The 16,687-nt window shown below is 42.1% G+C and overlaps 1 protein-coding gene and 2 long non-coding RNA genes across 3 annotated transcripts; 1 reads left to right on the forward strand and 2 right to left on the reverse strand.

The window, feature by feature from the left end:
* Window positions 1-1,418: 1,418 nt before the first annotated feature.
* LOC112294122 (uncharacterized) lies at window positions 1,419-2,685 on the reverse strand. The gene is made up of 2 exons (XR_002973231.3): window positions 1,794-2,685; window positions 1,419-1,658 (listed from the first exon to the last, which is right to left on the reverse strand). It is a non-coding gene; the product is annotated as an uncharacterized LOC112294122 (long non-coding RNA).
* Window positions 2,686-6,720: 4,035 nt separating this feature from the next.
* LOC149989774 (uncharacterized) lies at window positions 6,721-7,159 on the reverse strand. Its single transcript, XR_016501882.1, has 2 exons — window positions 7,033-7,159; window positions 6,721-6,812 (listed from the first exon to the last, which is right to left on the reverse strand). It is a non-coding gene; the product is annotated as an uncharacterized LOC149989774 (long non-coding RNA).
* A 3,885-nt stretch (window positions 7,160-11,044) lies between these two features.
* Window positions 11,045-16,351, forward strand: LOC112277989 (putative chloride channel-like protein CLC-g). The gene is made up of 7 exons (XM_024510935.2): window positions 11,045-11,594; window positions 12,170-12,370; window positions 13,092-13,269; window positions 13,514-13,776; window positions 14,028-14,300; window positions 14,456-15,608; window positions 15,893-16,351. Exons 1-7 carry the CDS (start codon window positions 11,401-11,403, stop codon window positions 16,025-16,027), a joined length of 2,397 nt encoding a protein of 798 aa, XP_024366703.1. The 5' UTR covers window positions 11,045-11,400; the 3' UTR covers window positions 16,028-16,351.
* Window positions 16,352-16,687: the final 336 nt, after the last annotated feature.

Raw genomic sequence — 16,687 nt, forward strand, 5'->3', positions numbered from 1 at the left:
AGTTAATTCCATAATCTGCCAGTTTCATTAGTTAATTTGGAATGATTAATTGCATACTTGGTCTCGAGAACCATCTTCGCTCTTCTTTTTCTTCGTTCAATCACCTCGCACTGTGCTTTACAAATGCAACCTGTATTTGTCAACACCATTACATTCCTGTTTTCGTTTTCCACCTTTTAGTACCTAGCACCACATCAACTGCTCGGCCTCCAAACGCTTTTGTAGTGATGACCGTTGTATTTCCAGAGCATTGTAGACACATACAACACTTGGCTGCATTCGAGCACGTCGGTGACTGTGTCCCGACTTTAATGTGGAATAAAACTGAGCGCCAGCGATGAGAGGATGAAGAAGGGCAGGGGGGAGAAAAAGAAAAAAATGTTGGGGCAAACTTATCTTCAGCACTTGGGACATTCAATAGAAGAGAAGAACTACGCCGTTTGTAGACATTTTTGTAGACATCTGGAGGAGTGCCCTGGCTCTGTAGTACCGCAATGAAGGTCCCCTCTATTGAGCATTCTTCAGAGCAATGCCCGTGATCAGTCCTCGTTAAAGAGGCTTGCAGCAGATGTTTCGTGTTTGGACTGCAATAGCTATATAATATGTGTTCATTAGGATCCTTAGTGTTGTGTCAACTTTATGTAAGTTGTGGATGTCAGTTCCAGGTCTTCCTAGCGTTGCACCAACTTTTTGTAAGATATGGACAGAAGCAAAGAGATTTTTTTTATTTTTATTTTTTATTTTTTATTTTTTAGGTTTCCTATGATTTGGTTTATTATTCATTGGATTTGTGGTACAGGTCGCAAGCAACACTGCTCTGGAATTCATCTTTTATGCGTTTGAATCAAGAGAAAACTCTTTCGAATCCTTCAGACGGCATTCCCAAGTACTCCGCATGCAATTGTTCTTCCACACACCGACACCAAAGTTTTCCCATGTGTTACAAATGTATTGCAGTGAACGATTACGACTAAAGATAAGAAAGGGAGTGAATGAGTTGGCGTGAGCCCTGCTTCTTATTCTCGTGACGACCTGCTGCACAATTTGAACTCACCTCAAGGTTTCAAATATTGGATAAGTAGGCGGACATTGATTTCGACGCCTGCATGATGGAACGACAAATGTCCGATCACTGTAAACCACTCCACGATCAACTGAAGGAAGGAGCGTCCACTGGTAGGTCTCTGCAACGATCTGCCCACCAAACCCGGATGGCCTCCTCCAATCTGCTTCTTGTCACTTCCTGCTTTGGTAATCCCCCAATTTCAAGCTTCTCATGCAGGTAACCTTGCATTAGAATCGTGTAAATTCCTGCCTCAAGGCTTTGTTAAAGTGTCAGCATCCAGTTGTTGATAAAGTTGGTGGGTACAGTAGTCTGTGGATCAATTCTGAAGGTTGGCATTGCAATCTTCAGGTACTGTAGACAAATTATGATGACATGGATGCAAGCTACGATTAGGATTAGTTGGGTCTGTATTATTTCTTTTTTTCTTTTTTTCTTCTGTTGCTGTCAGAATCATGAAACCCCTCTTGCACTAGTGTGCCGTTCTGCTTCGGGTACCATCGGAGCTGCACAGGCAACGAGAGAAGAATGCCCTGGTTGACTGTCAACATGGAACTGAAGGGGAGCTCGAACGTTAGAGCCTGTGTTTTTTTCCCTGGCAGCCATCAGTCTTCTTTTGTCAGCACTCTTTTATTTTATTTTATTTTATTTTTAGCCATGAAACTGACAAGTTGCAAACAATGTATGCGTATTCTGAACTTTAAAAAAACACGTTGGTTTGTGGCATTACTTGTAGTCATCATGAACGTACAAAGGGTTGGAAGGTTCACGTGATCCCCGAACGAATCCGCTACACCATTCTTTTCAATGAATGGAGCGACTGTCGTTGAATATGTTGACCACATTGTATAAATCCCCACATGCATAGCATGCGAGTGCTTGATTTTGGGCATTCCCAGGTTTCACAATCTTTCTTCAACCACACCCAAATCACCCAACCAACCATCAATTCAAAGAATAGAGTAACTACGATGCCCATAACAAAAACGCGAGTCTTTACAAAAAAATATTCCCTTCTGCAAAGAATGTTGCGGGACAGCGAAGCAGCAATAGCAACCGCAGAAAGAAGCAGGAGGAGCGGGAAGAGCAGGATATTTGTGGAGGGAGAGAGAGAGAGAGAGAGAGAGAGAGAGAGAGATAGAGAGAGGTCCCATAGCATCTCCTCTATTCCCTTCCCCCTTCAATGCTGTGCCACCAATGTAGCCAACAATATAGCCAACAATATAGACAACAATAGAAACAACACCCAAAAGCACAAAGCCATTCCTCCATCACTCTCCCCCACACTCTGAATGAAATGCACTCCGCAACAAGAGATTGATACCAGAAGCAGAAGAAGGAGAAGAATGAATTCAAATGAAGAAACAAACAAACAAACAAACAAACAAGTAGCAAGTGAGTGAGTGGCAACTGAGGGTGTAGCACTCCACCACAACCATCACCACCATAGCCAACACTCCATCGGCAATTGGCAAAAAGCAGGGCACAGAATGAGGAGGCTTACCATAGCAAAAGACTCATGTACAAGACTCATGTACAAGACTCACCCTCTGTGCTGTGTTGTGTTGTGTTGCATTGTGCTCTTCTATTGTGGTCTGTTTTTTGTTGCCTTTTTTTTTAGTTCTTATTCTGCTTTTGTTACTTCAGCCATCAAGTAGATCCATTTATGGTACTCAGTTTTGTTATACTGCAGTATTAGGAACAGTAACCACACCCTTTTTATTACCAATAGAGAAAAGAAAAAAGATCAGCTACTCGCTTTGAATATGAGTTGGCACTTGTGGGTGTAGCATCAACCCACATGATGATGATGATGATGATGATGATGCACAAAAACAACTAAAAAAATAATGGACCTTTTCTTGTATTTACTTCAAAGAATCTGCTCCTTCAATATTCTGTCGTGGTTTTGGTTTTTGTGTGTTTTAATTTCAAATTTTACATATGATTTTTTACTATTTATGTTTTGATTTTCTTTCATGTTTGTGCACGTGAATGCGCAGCTTTCCTTTGATTAGAGGAGAGACCCAACTGTGAACAAGATGATTTGCTTGAAATGGTGGAGAAAATGGAACATAAAACAGAATGAATGAGTGGAAACTTCCAATAAAAGTGGCTTCTCCCCAAAATCTGACGCCCCCATCACAACTGCAAAGGAGCCTTGGGAAGTGGAAAATTTGTGCAACATTTTATGGAAATCAAACCCATCCACTTTGAAGCATATCTCTCATGTAAACAGTAGAATTAGCCTCAATAATTCCATTTTTTCATTAATGCTTGATAATTAAATAAATGAATAATTTGGGAAGATGAGTGTGGAAATGAATGGGACTCTTTATTTTGGTTTGGTTAGTTGTCATTTTGGCTCAAGGGGCTAACTTGTGGTACTATTTCCTTTAGTGTCTTTGCCCCCGTTTTTAATCACCTACGGTGAATAAACTCCAATTTCACACTTTGTCTTTGACACCAATCTAAAAAAATAGTGAACCTGGTCGAGTTTTTATTTTTAGATAGCACAATATAAATAAAACAAATAAATAAACATATGTTGTTCAAAACTGCCCACGTGTAAATGTTGGCCAACAACACTTTTGTTGTCCTTTTAGAAACAATGGAATCCTGCAAGAATATGGTGCTTTTGTCAGCACACCAGTCTGCAGATTGTGATAACTCTTAATTTGTTTGTTTCAAATAATAATATTTAAAAAAACAGTTACCACACAATATTGTTTTTTCTAATTGAATAATAATAAAATGGTCTTGATTTTTCTCCATATATCAACATACAAAATATATTTAATTCAATCAATCAATCAATTTGCCAACATTCAACATTCATATTATTTATTATTGAAAATCATTTGAATTTGTTCTCTCCTCAAGACGATAAAATCTTCTTCTTTTTTAAAAAAAATTATACATAATTAAGCTCCTTTGCTATTTTACATTTTAAAGCTTATAACCTTATGATACATGCATTTTTAATGATAATTCATTGAGAGCCTTTAACTCACGAGAAAAAGAAAAAGAAAACAAAAACAAAAACAGAGAAATATCATGTAGAATAACTGGATAGAATTTGAACATTATATGCAAACATAGAAATATTAACCTTTAGGTTTGCTAGTTTTAGAGAGTTTGTTGGTTTGAAATTTGACAATAAACTTTGTATAAGTTAAACATTATGTCAAAATGCATTTTAAAAACATTAAATCTTATTGCAATAATAATAATGGCTTCTATGTCTTATTTTTTGTTGACCCATTATCTTAGTCTTGATCTAAGGAGGTTGAATTAGTCTTGTGATTCATCAATGTCAACATTGTCATGTATATATTAAACAAATGAAATAATAGAAACAATTAGATATCAAATAATATTAACTAGAAAAAGTCAAAATTTAAGCTTCATTCATTCATATATAAATATTGTACAAGGGTAAATACAAAAGTAGGTTATTTGAACAAAGATGTAGGTGAAACTATGATTGGGAGTGCAAATGAAGAATTAAAATTAAAAAGATCAGCCTCTATACAAACACTCAAAGGGTGACTATGCCAAAAGCACAATAATCTCATGAAACTTTTGAGAGAGTATATCACATAAAGGGTACCATGACTACTCAACAATTCCAATACCATCAATGCTCCATAAACACAATCACTAGTAAAACAATTATATATATATATATATATATATGGGAATGTTAAATAGACACTGGTTTTTACTAAATCGACCTACCCATGATAAAGAATATGGTAATCATGATGAATGTGGTTGGTTTTCATTTGTTTTGGACCCAATAACAAAGAAATGAATCTAGAGACCACTATTTTTATTTTTTCATTTTCCATAATGGTTAGGATGAGTGAGTAAATTTCGTAAAAACTTGGGTCCATTTAACATTCCCATAAGATATATATATATATATATATATATATATAATAAAAGATTCCAAATGAAGTTGATAACTTCAATGCATATAAATAATGGGAAACTTCAAAGTTCATCCCATTCAAGGGGAAGACTTCCCATTCACGTAATTCATGACGCCGCAAAAGTTGCGTATCTGGAGCCAAGTCTTGTGACAGACAACTCGGCGGCCACATCGTCACCCACTTTGACTGACTCACTCATTGCGTTTTTTTAATTTCTTCTTCAACGCTAGGCCTTCTGTGCCTTCATGCAGTAAATTCCATGTTACTATACGAAGCTCGCTCGCTCGCTCGACCTCCGAAGCTGGACAGACCCCACCTCGTCGAAAGCTGGAAGCAACGAGCTCTCGCAACCAGGAGACAGACAACGACGACGACGTCGATTGCACGACAGCATGGAATCCCGTTGGTTCCTTTGCCTTCCTTTCCTCGTCACAGGAAGTGTGTACCAGCATCTGACAAATGTTTGGAACCGTGATGTGCACCCTGCTGAATACCCAACGCCCGTAATTCCCCACGGATCCGGTTCGAGGCCCACACGAGAATCACTCACCGCACAAGCAACCCCCACGGACAAAAGCCTTGCTCTAGCGTCTGGATTAGAACCGGGCTGCCGTTTCCGGTCGCTAGAGTGGTAAGTGGTGGTGGCGGTAATGGCGGTACTGCGGCAGATTCCGGTAACAGAGTGGTGGAAGTGCGACGCGAGATCCGTTGACGAATCGATGCTTCGGGTTCTAGTCTGTCAATACGGGGCCTCGCATGCGGCAACAGCGTCCTGTGGCCGCACCCCCCCCCCCCCCAACTTGAGGGAACTGAGTAAGCGAGCGAGCGAGGGATTGGCTCCCGCAACCTCCTCGCTGACGTGGAAATGTGATGACGTGGAAAGTCCCTGGTAATTTGCCAGCGTGTCAACTAGTCCACGTGCCCGTGTGGGGATCAGTTTTTGCGGAACATCAAGGCCCCGGCCGTTCTCCCCGGCTATGTTCTGTCTTCTTACAAGTGGTATGGAGGTCTGGACTCTGGGCTAACCCATGAAGGACATGGTCTCCCCATTGTTTCTTGTGCACCCTACTTAAATAACAATAATAAATATATACAGAGGAATGCTAAATATACCCATTATTTTACTAATTTCACTCATTCTAGTAATCATGAAAAAGAAAAGTGGAAAAAAATGTCTAGATTCATTTACTATCATTACTGCATCCAAAACCAATGAAAACCAACCACATTCATGATTATATATATATATATATATATATACATATGTATGTGTTTTAATGTGTGGGAGATTAGCATACACGGTTGTCCTCTTCAATCTATTTCCAAATTTTGCATTACTCGTCTTATTCTAAAATAAGAAACAAGTAGAAAAGGAGAAATTGAAAAAACATATGTAGAATGTATTTGATGGTCTCCTGATTGAGACCCAGTTGCTTTGGATGTTGGTGGGCAAGGTATATCAGCATTGAAGATTGATCACTTTTTGGCTTCAAAAGATTCATGTGAAGTTTTATATCATCTGTTTCTTTTGTAATAAAATCTGCTGCGAAGGAAAAGTGATATTGTGCTGGACAGAAACATTGTTTATTCCAATTAAGGTTTTCACAAGAACTGTCAATTGCTTTAGAATGATTGTCCCACACAATATATGTAACACTCCACAATTTCTAAAGCTAAAATTATCAGGACATGAATTTTTACTCGTACAATACATTCCAATTGATGGGTTGAGTTGGAGAAATCTTGCCTCCTATTTTACTCCAAACGTCATTGCCATGTGCATTTAATCTTGTTATATTTACTCTGACACACTATATAATCCACAATTCAAACCCTAAAAGTGCATCCTTTAACATTTCAAAGGTCAAATGTGAAAATAAACCTCAGCCTAAAATCAATAGAACATTCATATTAAATGTATTTATAATAACAAAAATAATAAAATCCGCTGAGTTATTGTGAACAAAAAGTTTGACGCCTGCCCAAAATTCTGTCCACAACTCAGTCAAGTTTGCTCAAGCTTTACTCAACTACTCCAAGCCTATCCTCAGCCTTTGAAGGACACATAAATTCCGAGTGGAATGTGGTCCTCCTCACTTTGTGATGGAGTGAGAGAGTGGGACATGAATGGGTGCCGAGAAGGCCTTTGTAAGGCACTAAAGTTGTGTGGGGGGGGGGGGGGGGGGGGTAAATCATGCAATACCTGCCTGCATGATGTGTTTGTTTGTTAAGGGCTCTGCACCTCTCTGAAGTGATACCCGGATATATGACAGGGCATCAACCTGGGAGCCCGATTCTGCAGGCCAACTAATGATGGGGATGTGATCTGAGGATATTCCATTTATCATCCTCATTCATCCACTCATCAAGGATCTCCCATCCCTTTAGCGTTCATTCGTCGGTGGGGCTTGTGACACGTACAGGTTTCATTATTTGTTTAGAGGTAAATTTTTTTAATTTCTTACTCTCGTTTGCATTTTTATATTTCATTTAATTTTTATGCAAGTTTAAAACAAAATGATCACAAAGTGACATGTAACAATTCTTTGGAAGAATTTGTGAGTCTATGTGCAAAAAAAGTGGAGGTTTTCTTATGAATACTAGAACTTGGATGTGTTAAAAATATGCCCTTTTAGGTAATTACAATGTTAGATTCATCCAAACAGATTATGTATTCTGGCACAAGAATTCTTAAGACACATGAATTTTTTTAATCAGTACAACAAACCTCAATCTTACAATTATATTCGAAATGTAAACAAGAGAAAGTTGGTATGACATTGTTTGGTGTGGTTGTAAGAAATAAGAGAATTTGGCATAATTTCACATACTCAATTCATTAAACAATGTGAGAAATCTGATGGAAATCATAATTTGAATTGTCAAGTTGATCAAAGATAAAAATGTGTCTTCTGGAAATGAAGAGGCCGGGGATTTATGTGCCATGGAATGGTGATGACAATTCCACGTGGAACAGCCCATGTGATGGTGCTCAGAATGCACAGCACATGATCTCTTCCTTTACCCCTCACCCCCCTCCAAGTGGATCGATCCCAGAGAGCTTTTATGACTCCACGTCAGCAACCACCATCTGGGAGGACACAGGGAAATCGCATGGAGTGTCAGAAAATCTCGCTGACGTCAGCGCGTGCGACGGCCACTACCACCCCTCGGTCACCAGACCTCGTGACCCATAACCGCGAAGTGGTGAAACCCCGTTCACGTTTGAAAGGCGCGTGGGTCGGAAGTTGATGGCGTAACCCTTCCTGATCCAACCCGGCCCCGACACATTTTTCTTTTTCATTGCCTCATGAATTTTTGTTCACCATGAGTTTTCCAGCACTCCACCCCCCAATTGACCTAATCGTGGCCAGTAAGTAAGGGCCAGTGGGGTCCAGAATTGGTTTTGCTCCTTGTCATGACAGTGGGGCTATATAAAGAAAAATTTGTATGCTTTGTGATGCTCAGCGTCTTGTAGATTTTACAGCAGAAATTGGGCTGTTGGACCACTAAAGCTTAACAGATTCCTGATTCCGATTCAGGCCACACATTTGATGCCATGTCATCCTTGTGCCTGCTAACAGAATCCCGGGTCATGGGGCCTTTGTGGCCGGTAGTAGGGTACCTTTGTGGTAATTGGGACAGTCTCGGTGGGGAGTTGGTATTGGGGAAGAAAGGGGTCTGTCGCCGTTCGCTTTCGTTGCCGTGTGAAAAAGCCCTTTTTCTCGTTCTTTAGAGAGTTTCGTTACTGTTTCAACATTAGATGATGGTAGTTAAATGAAGACCCACCTACTACCACTCCTTGTATAGGAAAATTCATTGCGGGAGATAAGTGTGTGACGATGATCTGGGTGTAGAATCTCGTTGAAGTCTGCATTTGTAATCAACTGATTTAGACTGCAGAGGTGGAGAATTATTTTTGCAATACTAGGATTGCATGCACATAGTTACATCTGTGCCATCAACCAGTCTTTGTCTTCATGGACAAGACACTGGGAAGAATTGTTTGAAGGAATTTAGTCACGATGTCTTTTATCAGAATGCAAACATGTTTTTTCCATATTATTTTCTAACTTTAGAACCAACCTTAGACCCCGTGATCTGAACTTTACACGCTCGGTTTCGTAGAAAACACATGCTTTGCATGCTTTTGTGACTCGGATCCAATTTCGTTAAGCTCGTGATTTTTACGCCCAGATTTTTTTAGACATTTATTGTTTATTTTTGAAAGGTAGATGAATCTTTAAAATTGTTCGAGCCCTTCCGAACATGGTCAGTGCCATGCGAAAAAACCATTATAATTGGCTCGAGACATTAAACATGACACTGCATCGAAGCTTTATTACAGTAACTACAATGGCCACTGCCGTTTCCAAGATTGTACGAATTGTGGTGGATCTTGAAGACGATAGTACGAATCTCATCGCCACCAACCCGCTCTCCCCCCACATTCAAGATTCCCACAGCCGAACATGACGTGATAAGCCCCCCTATCCAATGCCAGGACAGAAAAGCCAGCTCCGTGCCACCTGTATGTGGACGTGTGCTATAAGATTCCACGCAACAAAATATTATTTCTAGATCCCGAGGACCTCATCTTCGTCGTGGCGCTCCAAACCCTATTTTCCAGCTGCAAGCTTTTGTCCAATCCTCCGTACGGTAATCAGGGATTGCCGGAATAGAGGAAATGGTGGGAGCTACCAGCGAAAGAGGGTTCGAAGGGAAGAGCTACGTGGTGTGAAGGGATTTGTAGGGGGAGATGGAGTGCTAATTGTGTCGTGATTGTTGTACAAGCCAACGGGATTCTTACTGTTGCACTATTCTTCGCTGTCATGTGATGCAGAATCGTTCTGTGGGATAAATTTTATGGCTGCGTGTACTTGCATGGGACTTGTAGTGAGATGGCTTCAGGAAATTCGTTTTTTTTGGCTCATTAATGGGGGCAAGGTTACTGAAATTTGCCTATCACCTCCCCCCCCCTAACACACTCACACACACAACGCGCATCGCTTTTCGTGAATCCATGGAGTTCTTGCCAGAGCTTGCTTATGGGGAATAACAAACTGCCGAGTTTTTGTTTTTCCTGTGGCGAGCATGCTGGTGGCAGATTGGGAGTTGTTGTACCCTGATGCTCAAATCTCCACCACGAGCTCACTTTCTCGAATCAAAGACTGAAACCCGAAACTCGAGAATAACACAGTCAGCACAAGGTAGACTAATTCAGAGAGGTATTTTAACGGGAGAGAAGCAACCGAATTGGCTTCCTGGTGGCTGGGATTGACGCAACACAAATGAGTTCCGGGTGCGTTGGGATCATGCAGGCCAAGCCCAGAAATGGAATCAATTCACTGGCCTCCTGTTCCCCGTCGGCCCCACCGGCACGCGAATTTTGAATCCTCGCACAAGAAGCAAACTTACGACACGTGGTTAATATATTCCCTGCCGTGTTCCTTATTCGGCAAAGGCCACCCGCTCGTCGCCATCATTATCCACCGGCTTGGATCTTCCCTCCCACAAAGTAGGTCTATCGGACTTCCGAGTTGGGGTCGCTGCTGCTGGCTTCTCCGCTTACCCAACGGTGGTGACCGCCTCAATGGCAATGATATACTAAAAATAAAATAAAAAAATGTAAGAAAAACCGGCTTGGTGAGATCGGGCGGCGGAATCCGCTCCTGAAACGATGGGTGTTTCCAGTCCTCACTCGGTTTCACAGACGAATGACTTCGTAACAAGGGAGTTGCAGGAAACTGGAGTATTGCAAAAAAAACATATTTGAGTTCCCCCCACGATCTCCATTGCGGCTCCCTCCCGATCACACCCCACTTCCAGTTGCGTAGTGGATGGATGAGCTCGCCGCAGCACCATATTCGTAGCTCGAGTGTGGTATTGGGTGTGGCTGTGCTGCGCTGTTATGGCGTGGCCAGATGGATGAGTTGCGTTGACGGGGAGATGAAAACGGAAAAGGCAGACGGGACGAGACGGGGGGGGGGGGAGAAAGAAATAGAGAGACGGGAGTAAGGACCTGGGTGATGAGAGAGAGAGTTGTTGGGTGCGGGCACGGAGAAGCTGCGGCGTTGAGTGTTGAGGGCTTATATTTATTTTTTCTTATCAGAGATTTGCGTTTATGTTCCGGCGGGGCGGCGTGATTGAAGCACATAGATGGGATTCGTTGTTGACTTGTGAAGGTTGTGGTGAAGGCGCAGTGGTGAGTCGTGGGGAAGGAGGAGGAGGAGGTGTCGGGAATGTTGCGAGGTGTGGTGTGGGGAGCGTGAATGGAAGCGTTGGTGCCCAGGGGGAAGGACTATCGGTGCTTGAGTGGGTGCCGGAGGTCTGAGAAGGGATTGTGCGGGGGTTGTTGTTGTTGCGACAACACGGTGGTGTAGAGTAGTAGTAGAAGCGATGGGTGGGAATGATGAAATGGGAAATGTGGAGGAGGAGAGCCTGCCGCCTCCGCACCTTGATCTGTACGAGCCGCTCCTGGAGAAGGAGAAGGTTGCTACAGCTGGTAACGCAAATGGGAACGTCATCAATGGTACCCATCACACGGCGATGATCGGCACAAGGGTTGCACCTATTGAGAGTCTTGATTATGAGTAAGTTTCCCCGAGCGTATCCACTCGCTCGCCTTGTTGCCTAGAGGTTTCTCTCATGGCTAACGGAAAAGTAGATTCTTGAAGCTGTGCCGGATTATGAGAGTTTCTTGGTAGTGTTGAGTGGGAAGGTGATTGTGTGCAGATTACTTTGTTCTGCACGAGGCCTCGTTTTTGCAGCGTTGTTTGAATCTTCCGCTGTTGAGACCGGCGTGAAATCATGTCAGCCGCAGTTGTTGGCTCGAAAAGAATGACAGTTCCTGTGAGTGCTTTTGGAAATATTTCCTAGGCATTGCTTGGATACTGGTATTTCTAGGCCCTTCGGATTTTGTGATTGAGGGAGGGATGGGTTGAAGTAGCCGGCGGTATTCTCTAATAAATTGTAGATAAACCTCGGAGCTTAAGAATTGCAGGGAGTGGCTGACTTAGAAGACACTTGGCCCAAGTAGAAGGTAGGAGGTGTGGGCGACGCAAATCAATCTACGCCGTGTAACTTGTCTGAGAAGTATAGAGATTAGACTTTTCCATGTGTTCGCTACCCAGTGTTGTTGCTGACCATTTGTGCGGTCTTCCTGCAGACTCGTTGAGAACGAGCTATTCAGACAAGACTGGCGTTCCAGGAAAAAACGAGAGATCTTACAGTATGTCGCGGTGAAGTGGACATTTGTGTTTCTTGTCGGCATTTTAACTGCTATTGCTGCCTTGGGGATCAACACTGCCGTGGAGAACATTGCTGGAGTGAAATTTCTGCTTACAGTTAAATTCATGGAGTCAAACAGGTTAGCGTCTTTTCTTCTTTAGTCAGAGCAATGAGCATCTTTCACTGCAGTTACCGGATACTAGTTGATTTTCTCGGGCGTAGGGGTTAACCTTGGACTGGCTAATTCGCACCTTTCCACACCTTGACAAATCGCTTCAACTGCACCCGCACACGCACTGAAGGGGTTTTTGTTGCTGAGTTTTAACCTCTGATTAGTCGGATTGTAGAAATTCCTCGAGACTTGTTACGCCATAGTTCACCTGTCACCCTTAGTATCGTCCTGGTTGATCACCATATGATCTGGTCCTAGTCATTCTATTTCTTCCCCAACTTGATACACTCTGCGCAGACTTTCTATTAAAGTCATTCGTGGTCCTAACATTGCTCAGGAAGTTTCAATACTACTCCATTTGATATTTGCTAGTAGAATCTCTTCCAGCTACTCTGTAAGTTGTTGGTGGGTTGTAGTTTACCTTGTATCGTACATTGACAACTCGCATTGCTCGGATCAGCACAATACGCGGAGTTCCTTCTCCGTTCCTCTTTTGCCCTTGGTTTTTCAGAATGTTTTTTTTTTTTTTTTTTTTTTTTTTTTTGGAATATCGTTTGAAAAGTATGCGATTTTTTTATAAATTACCAAGCAATTCCATAGTCTGAATTTTGACTAGGCGGAGCACTACCTTCTGCGTAACTGGATTCCTTTTGCAAACTACTAAGATTTGTGCTGATCTGTGTTGCAGGTTTGTATGGGCGTTTTTGGTCTACGCCGGTTTCAATGTGATGTTGGTCATGAGTGCTGCGCTCCTATGTGTGTACATAGGCCCTTCAGCAGCAGGTTCAGGTATTCCAGAAGTCAAGGCTTATCTTAATGGAGTCGATACGCCCAACATATTCTCAATTAAGACTCTTGTTGTCAAGGCAAGTTTCAGGTTAACTATCTATGTATATGTACTACGCATGAAGTTGCTCCTTTTTTTTTTTTGTTTTTCAGCATTGGTTAGTTAGAGACGAAAGGGGTATAGCTTTTATCACTGGATCTGTGATTGGGGGCTTTATGGTTTGTAATCTTACCTTTTTTCAGAAGCTATTGTGGTTAAAACATTGTATCAAAGCGTGTATGCGAGATCCTGACAGAGGAAACATTTTCTTCATGTGCATGCAGATTCTTGGAAGCATAGGATCCGTAGCTGGTGGTTTAATTGTGGGAAAAGAAGGTCCACTTGTGCATGTGGGCTCCTGCATTGCTTCATTACTTGGTCAGGGAGGGTCTGTGAAATATGGTTTGACCTGTAAATGGTTACGATACCTGAAAAACGATCGTGATCGGCGAGATTTGGTGACTTGTGGAGCAGCTGCTGGAGTTGCAGCGGCTTTTCGTGCACCTGTAGGAGGGGTGTTATTTGCACTAGAAGAAGTTACCTCTTGGTACGCCACCGTGTTGTGGAACCACGCTTTCTTTTATTTTATTCGTCAGTTGGGAACAATTTCGGCAATGTTGAGACTGGGTACTTGGACACAGCGTAGTTTCCTCTCTGTGTTTTAGATTTTCATGTCAAATTCATCATGTATGAGACTGTTTGCTGCAATAAGCTTCTTTTTCGGGAAAGCTTTTGTGCTTGGAATTCTTTGTAAGAGTTGGACTTTGTTCATGTCTAATTGAAAGTTTGGCATCACAGGTGGCGAGGTCCTCTATTATGGAGGGCATTTTTCACCACGGCAGTAGTTGCTGTAGTGATACGCACCGGAATTGCTTGGTGTAAGCAAGGACACTGTGGCATGGCTGGTGAAGGTGGCTTGATCATTTTTGACGTAAGTGGAGTGCAAGAAAGCTATGGGCTGAGAGAACTTTCCTCAGTGGCTGTTTCGGGAGTGCTAGGGGGTGTGCTTGGCAGCCTCTTCAACCAGATTAATGCTAAGATTATCGTTTGGAGTGGCACGTGGCTTAAGAAGTATGAATCCCTACCAATCCATACTTGATTGTTTATGTTGCATTTTGAGGGTAATTGCTACCTTGGGGTTTGCGTTCATTTGTTCCATTCTTGGGTTTTCAATGGACGGATTGTGCGCACCCAATGAAAAACTGATCCGGGTTCATGGTTTGCAGGAAGGGAAAGTTCGCTAAAATTATCCAGGCGATCCTTATTGCTCTCGTCACCTCAATTTGCAGTTTTGGACTTCCATTTCTTGCTAAATGTCAACCTTGTCCAGACCATCTTACTATTCCTGGAGAAAAGGCGTGTCCTACCTACGGCCGTGCTGGCAACTTCAAGAATTTCCACTGCCCCGATGGTAGTTACAACGATTTGGCAGGCCTTTTCTTTAACACAAATGAGGATAGTGTGAGAAATTTGTTCAGCAAGGGGACTAATGGAGAGTTTCAGTTCAGCTCCCTTTTTGTATATCTGACATCCGCATATTCACTTGCGCTTCTCACATATGGTACTGCGGTACCGTCTGGGCTGTTTGTCCCGGCTATTCTGTGTGGGGCTACATATGGCAGAATTGTCGGCATGATTATGGGATCATTTTACGTAAATGGTCATATGGATGAGGGGGTTTACGCTCTCCTAGGAGCAGCATCATTCCTTGGAGGCTCCATGCGGATGACTGTCTCCCTTTGCATTATATTGCTGGAGCTGACAAATAATTTGCTGTTGCTTCCTCTGATCATGCTCGTGTTGTTGATATCGAAGACCGTGGGAGATGCTTTCAACGATGGTCTTTACTCTCTGCATGTGCATATCAAGGGGATTCCTTTCCTTGAAGCTCATCCTCCTCAATTTATGAGCCATCTGACTGCACGCGATGCTATTACTCGACCGTTGATTTGGTTTTCGAAAGTTGAACGTGTTGGAACAATTGCTGAGGTTTTGCGTAGCACAAATCATCACGCTTTTCCTGTAGTGGATGACGACGTTGAATGTAGTGGGAAACCAGTATTTTTTGGCCTTGTTCTGAGGTCTCATTTATTGGTCTTGCTGAAGAAGAAGGAGTTTGCTAAAAATAGGCTCTCTCGATCTGAAGTGCAAAGCAGTCGCGTTACGGCAGCTGAATTTGCCAAACCTGGCTCTGGCAAGGGGCTAACCATTTCAGATATTGAGTTGACCGTAGTGGAAGAGGAGATGTTCCTTGATTTGACGGGTATTGCCAATACTTCTCCGTATACAGTTGTTCACACCATGTCTTTAGCGAAGGCTTACACATTGTTTCGACAGCTCGGACTCCGCCATCTTTGTGTCATGCCAAGGGCTTCTGAGGTACTCACCAGGACATTGCCCTTTTATGACTCAGTTCTTCGAACTCTGCTCTTTGTTTTGCCCATTTATGAGTTGAACAGTTCACATTTACAATTGTAGTCTGAAAGCATGCCATCGCACTAAGATTTTGTTCCTCTACGCAGCCAGCTTTCGTTTAGGTCTCTGGGGAATCTTCGTTGGGTGCATGTATTTCCACAGTTCTCATTTTGAGCTTCATTTGAAAGGCAGATATGAACGGATAAATGATACTCACAGTATCGTGTTCTGATTGATCTTTCTTGCAGGGTCAACCTATAATTGGATTATTGACACGACATGATTTTATGTCAGCATATCTTCTGAACCTCTATCCTCACTTACGACAGAACAATTACACAAAGATTCAAGCTTTTACCTCCAAAAGAGATGAACAGCTGTAGTTAATTTTTTGAATGTCTGCCTTAAAAAAATTGGCCTGTGTATACAACCATTTAGAGCTGTTTTGGTGGAAAACAATGATTTGTATTTCCGGAGGATAGAGTAAAGCAGAATTTTTTCTAATTTAGTGATAAATGGATAAGTAGAATATTCATGAATTTAATTCCTCATGTACTATTAGAGTTTCCAGGGTAGATAGTTTGCGTTGGCAACGGCCCCGAATGTGAGGCTAATCTATCACTCTGTTAGGTGAGGACTTTGTATTTAACTCTTTCAGGATCACCAAATCGTTCGAAAGTCCGAAGTCTTCGGTTTGTTGGCCTTTATTTGACGAGCATGTTGTGGTGAACGTCTAATTACATTTATTGTATACATGGATAGTTTTCACATTCATCATTGGAGCTCCGGAGAATGCATTGAACCTTGTGATAAATAGGAAATGTTTGTGTGCACCCTCTGTGCAAAACATCTGTTATCCTTAATTCGTAAGGGACCAATGCCCTCTAGCCAAATTGTCATATTGACGGCTTATAATGGTTGTTTAGTTTCTGTTATTCCAGTGCAAATGACTGAACAGTCGTTTTTGGTAACGGCGGTTTAAGTTGTCATTCCATAAACAACACGCAAAGCGAGGATTTGCACACCCTTTTGAGATAATATTC

This window comes from Physcomitrium patens, chromosome 2, assembly GCF_059467195.1.
Source record: "Physcomitrium patens ecotype Gransden chromosome 2, ASM5946719v1, whole genome shotgun sequence".
Lineage (NCBI taxonomy): Eukaryota > Viridiplantae > Streptophyta > Bryopsida > Funariales > Funariaceae > Physcomitrium > Physcomitrium patens.

What these genes read in the sequence shown, in the direction of transcription:
- LOC112277989 (XM_024510935.2), top strand. Translation starts at nt 11,401, where the DNA reads ATGGGTGGGAATGATGAAATGGGAAATGTGGAGGAGGAGAGCCTGCCG. An exon ending in CTAGAAGAAGTTACCTCTTG is followed by an intron (nt 13,777 to 14,027) that starts GTACGCCACCGT and finishes TTGGCATCACAG; the next exon opens with GTGGCGAGGTCCTCTATTAT. An exon ending in TCATGCCAAGGGCTTCTGAG is followed by an intron (nt 15,609 to 15,892) that starts GTACTCACCAGG and finishes TCTTTCTTGCAG; the next exon opens with GGTCAACCTATAATTGGATT.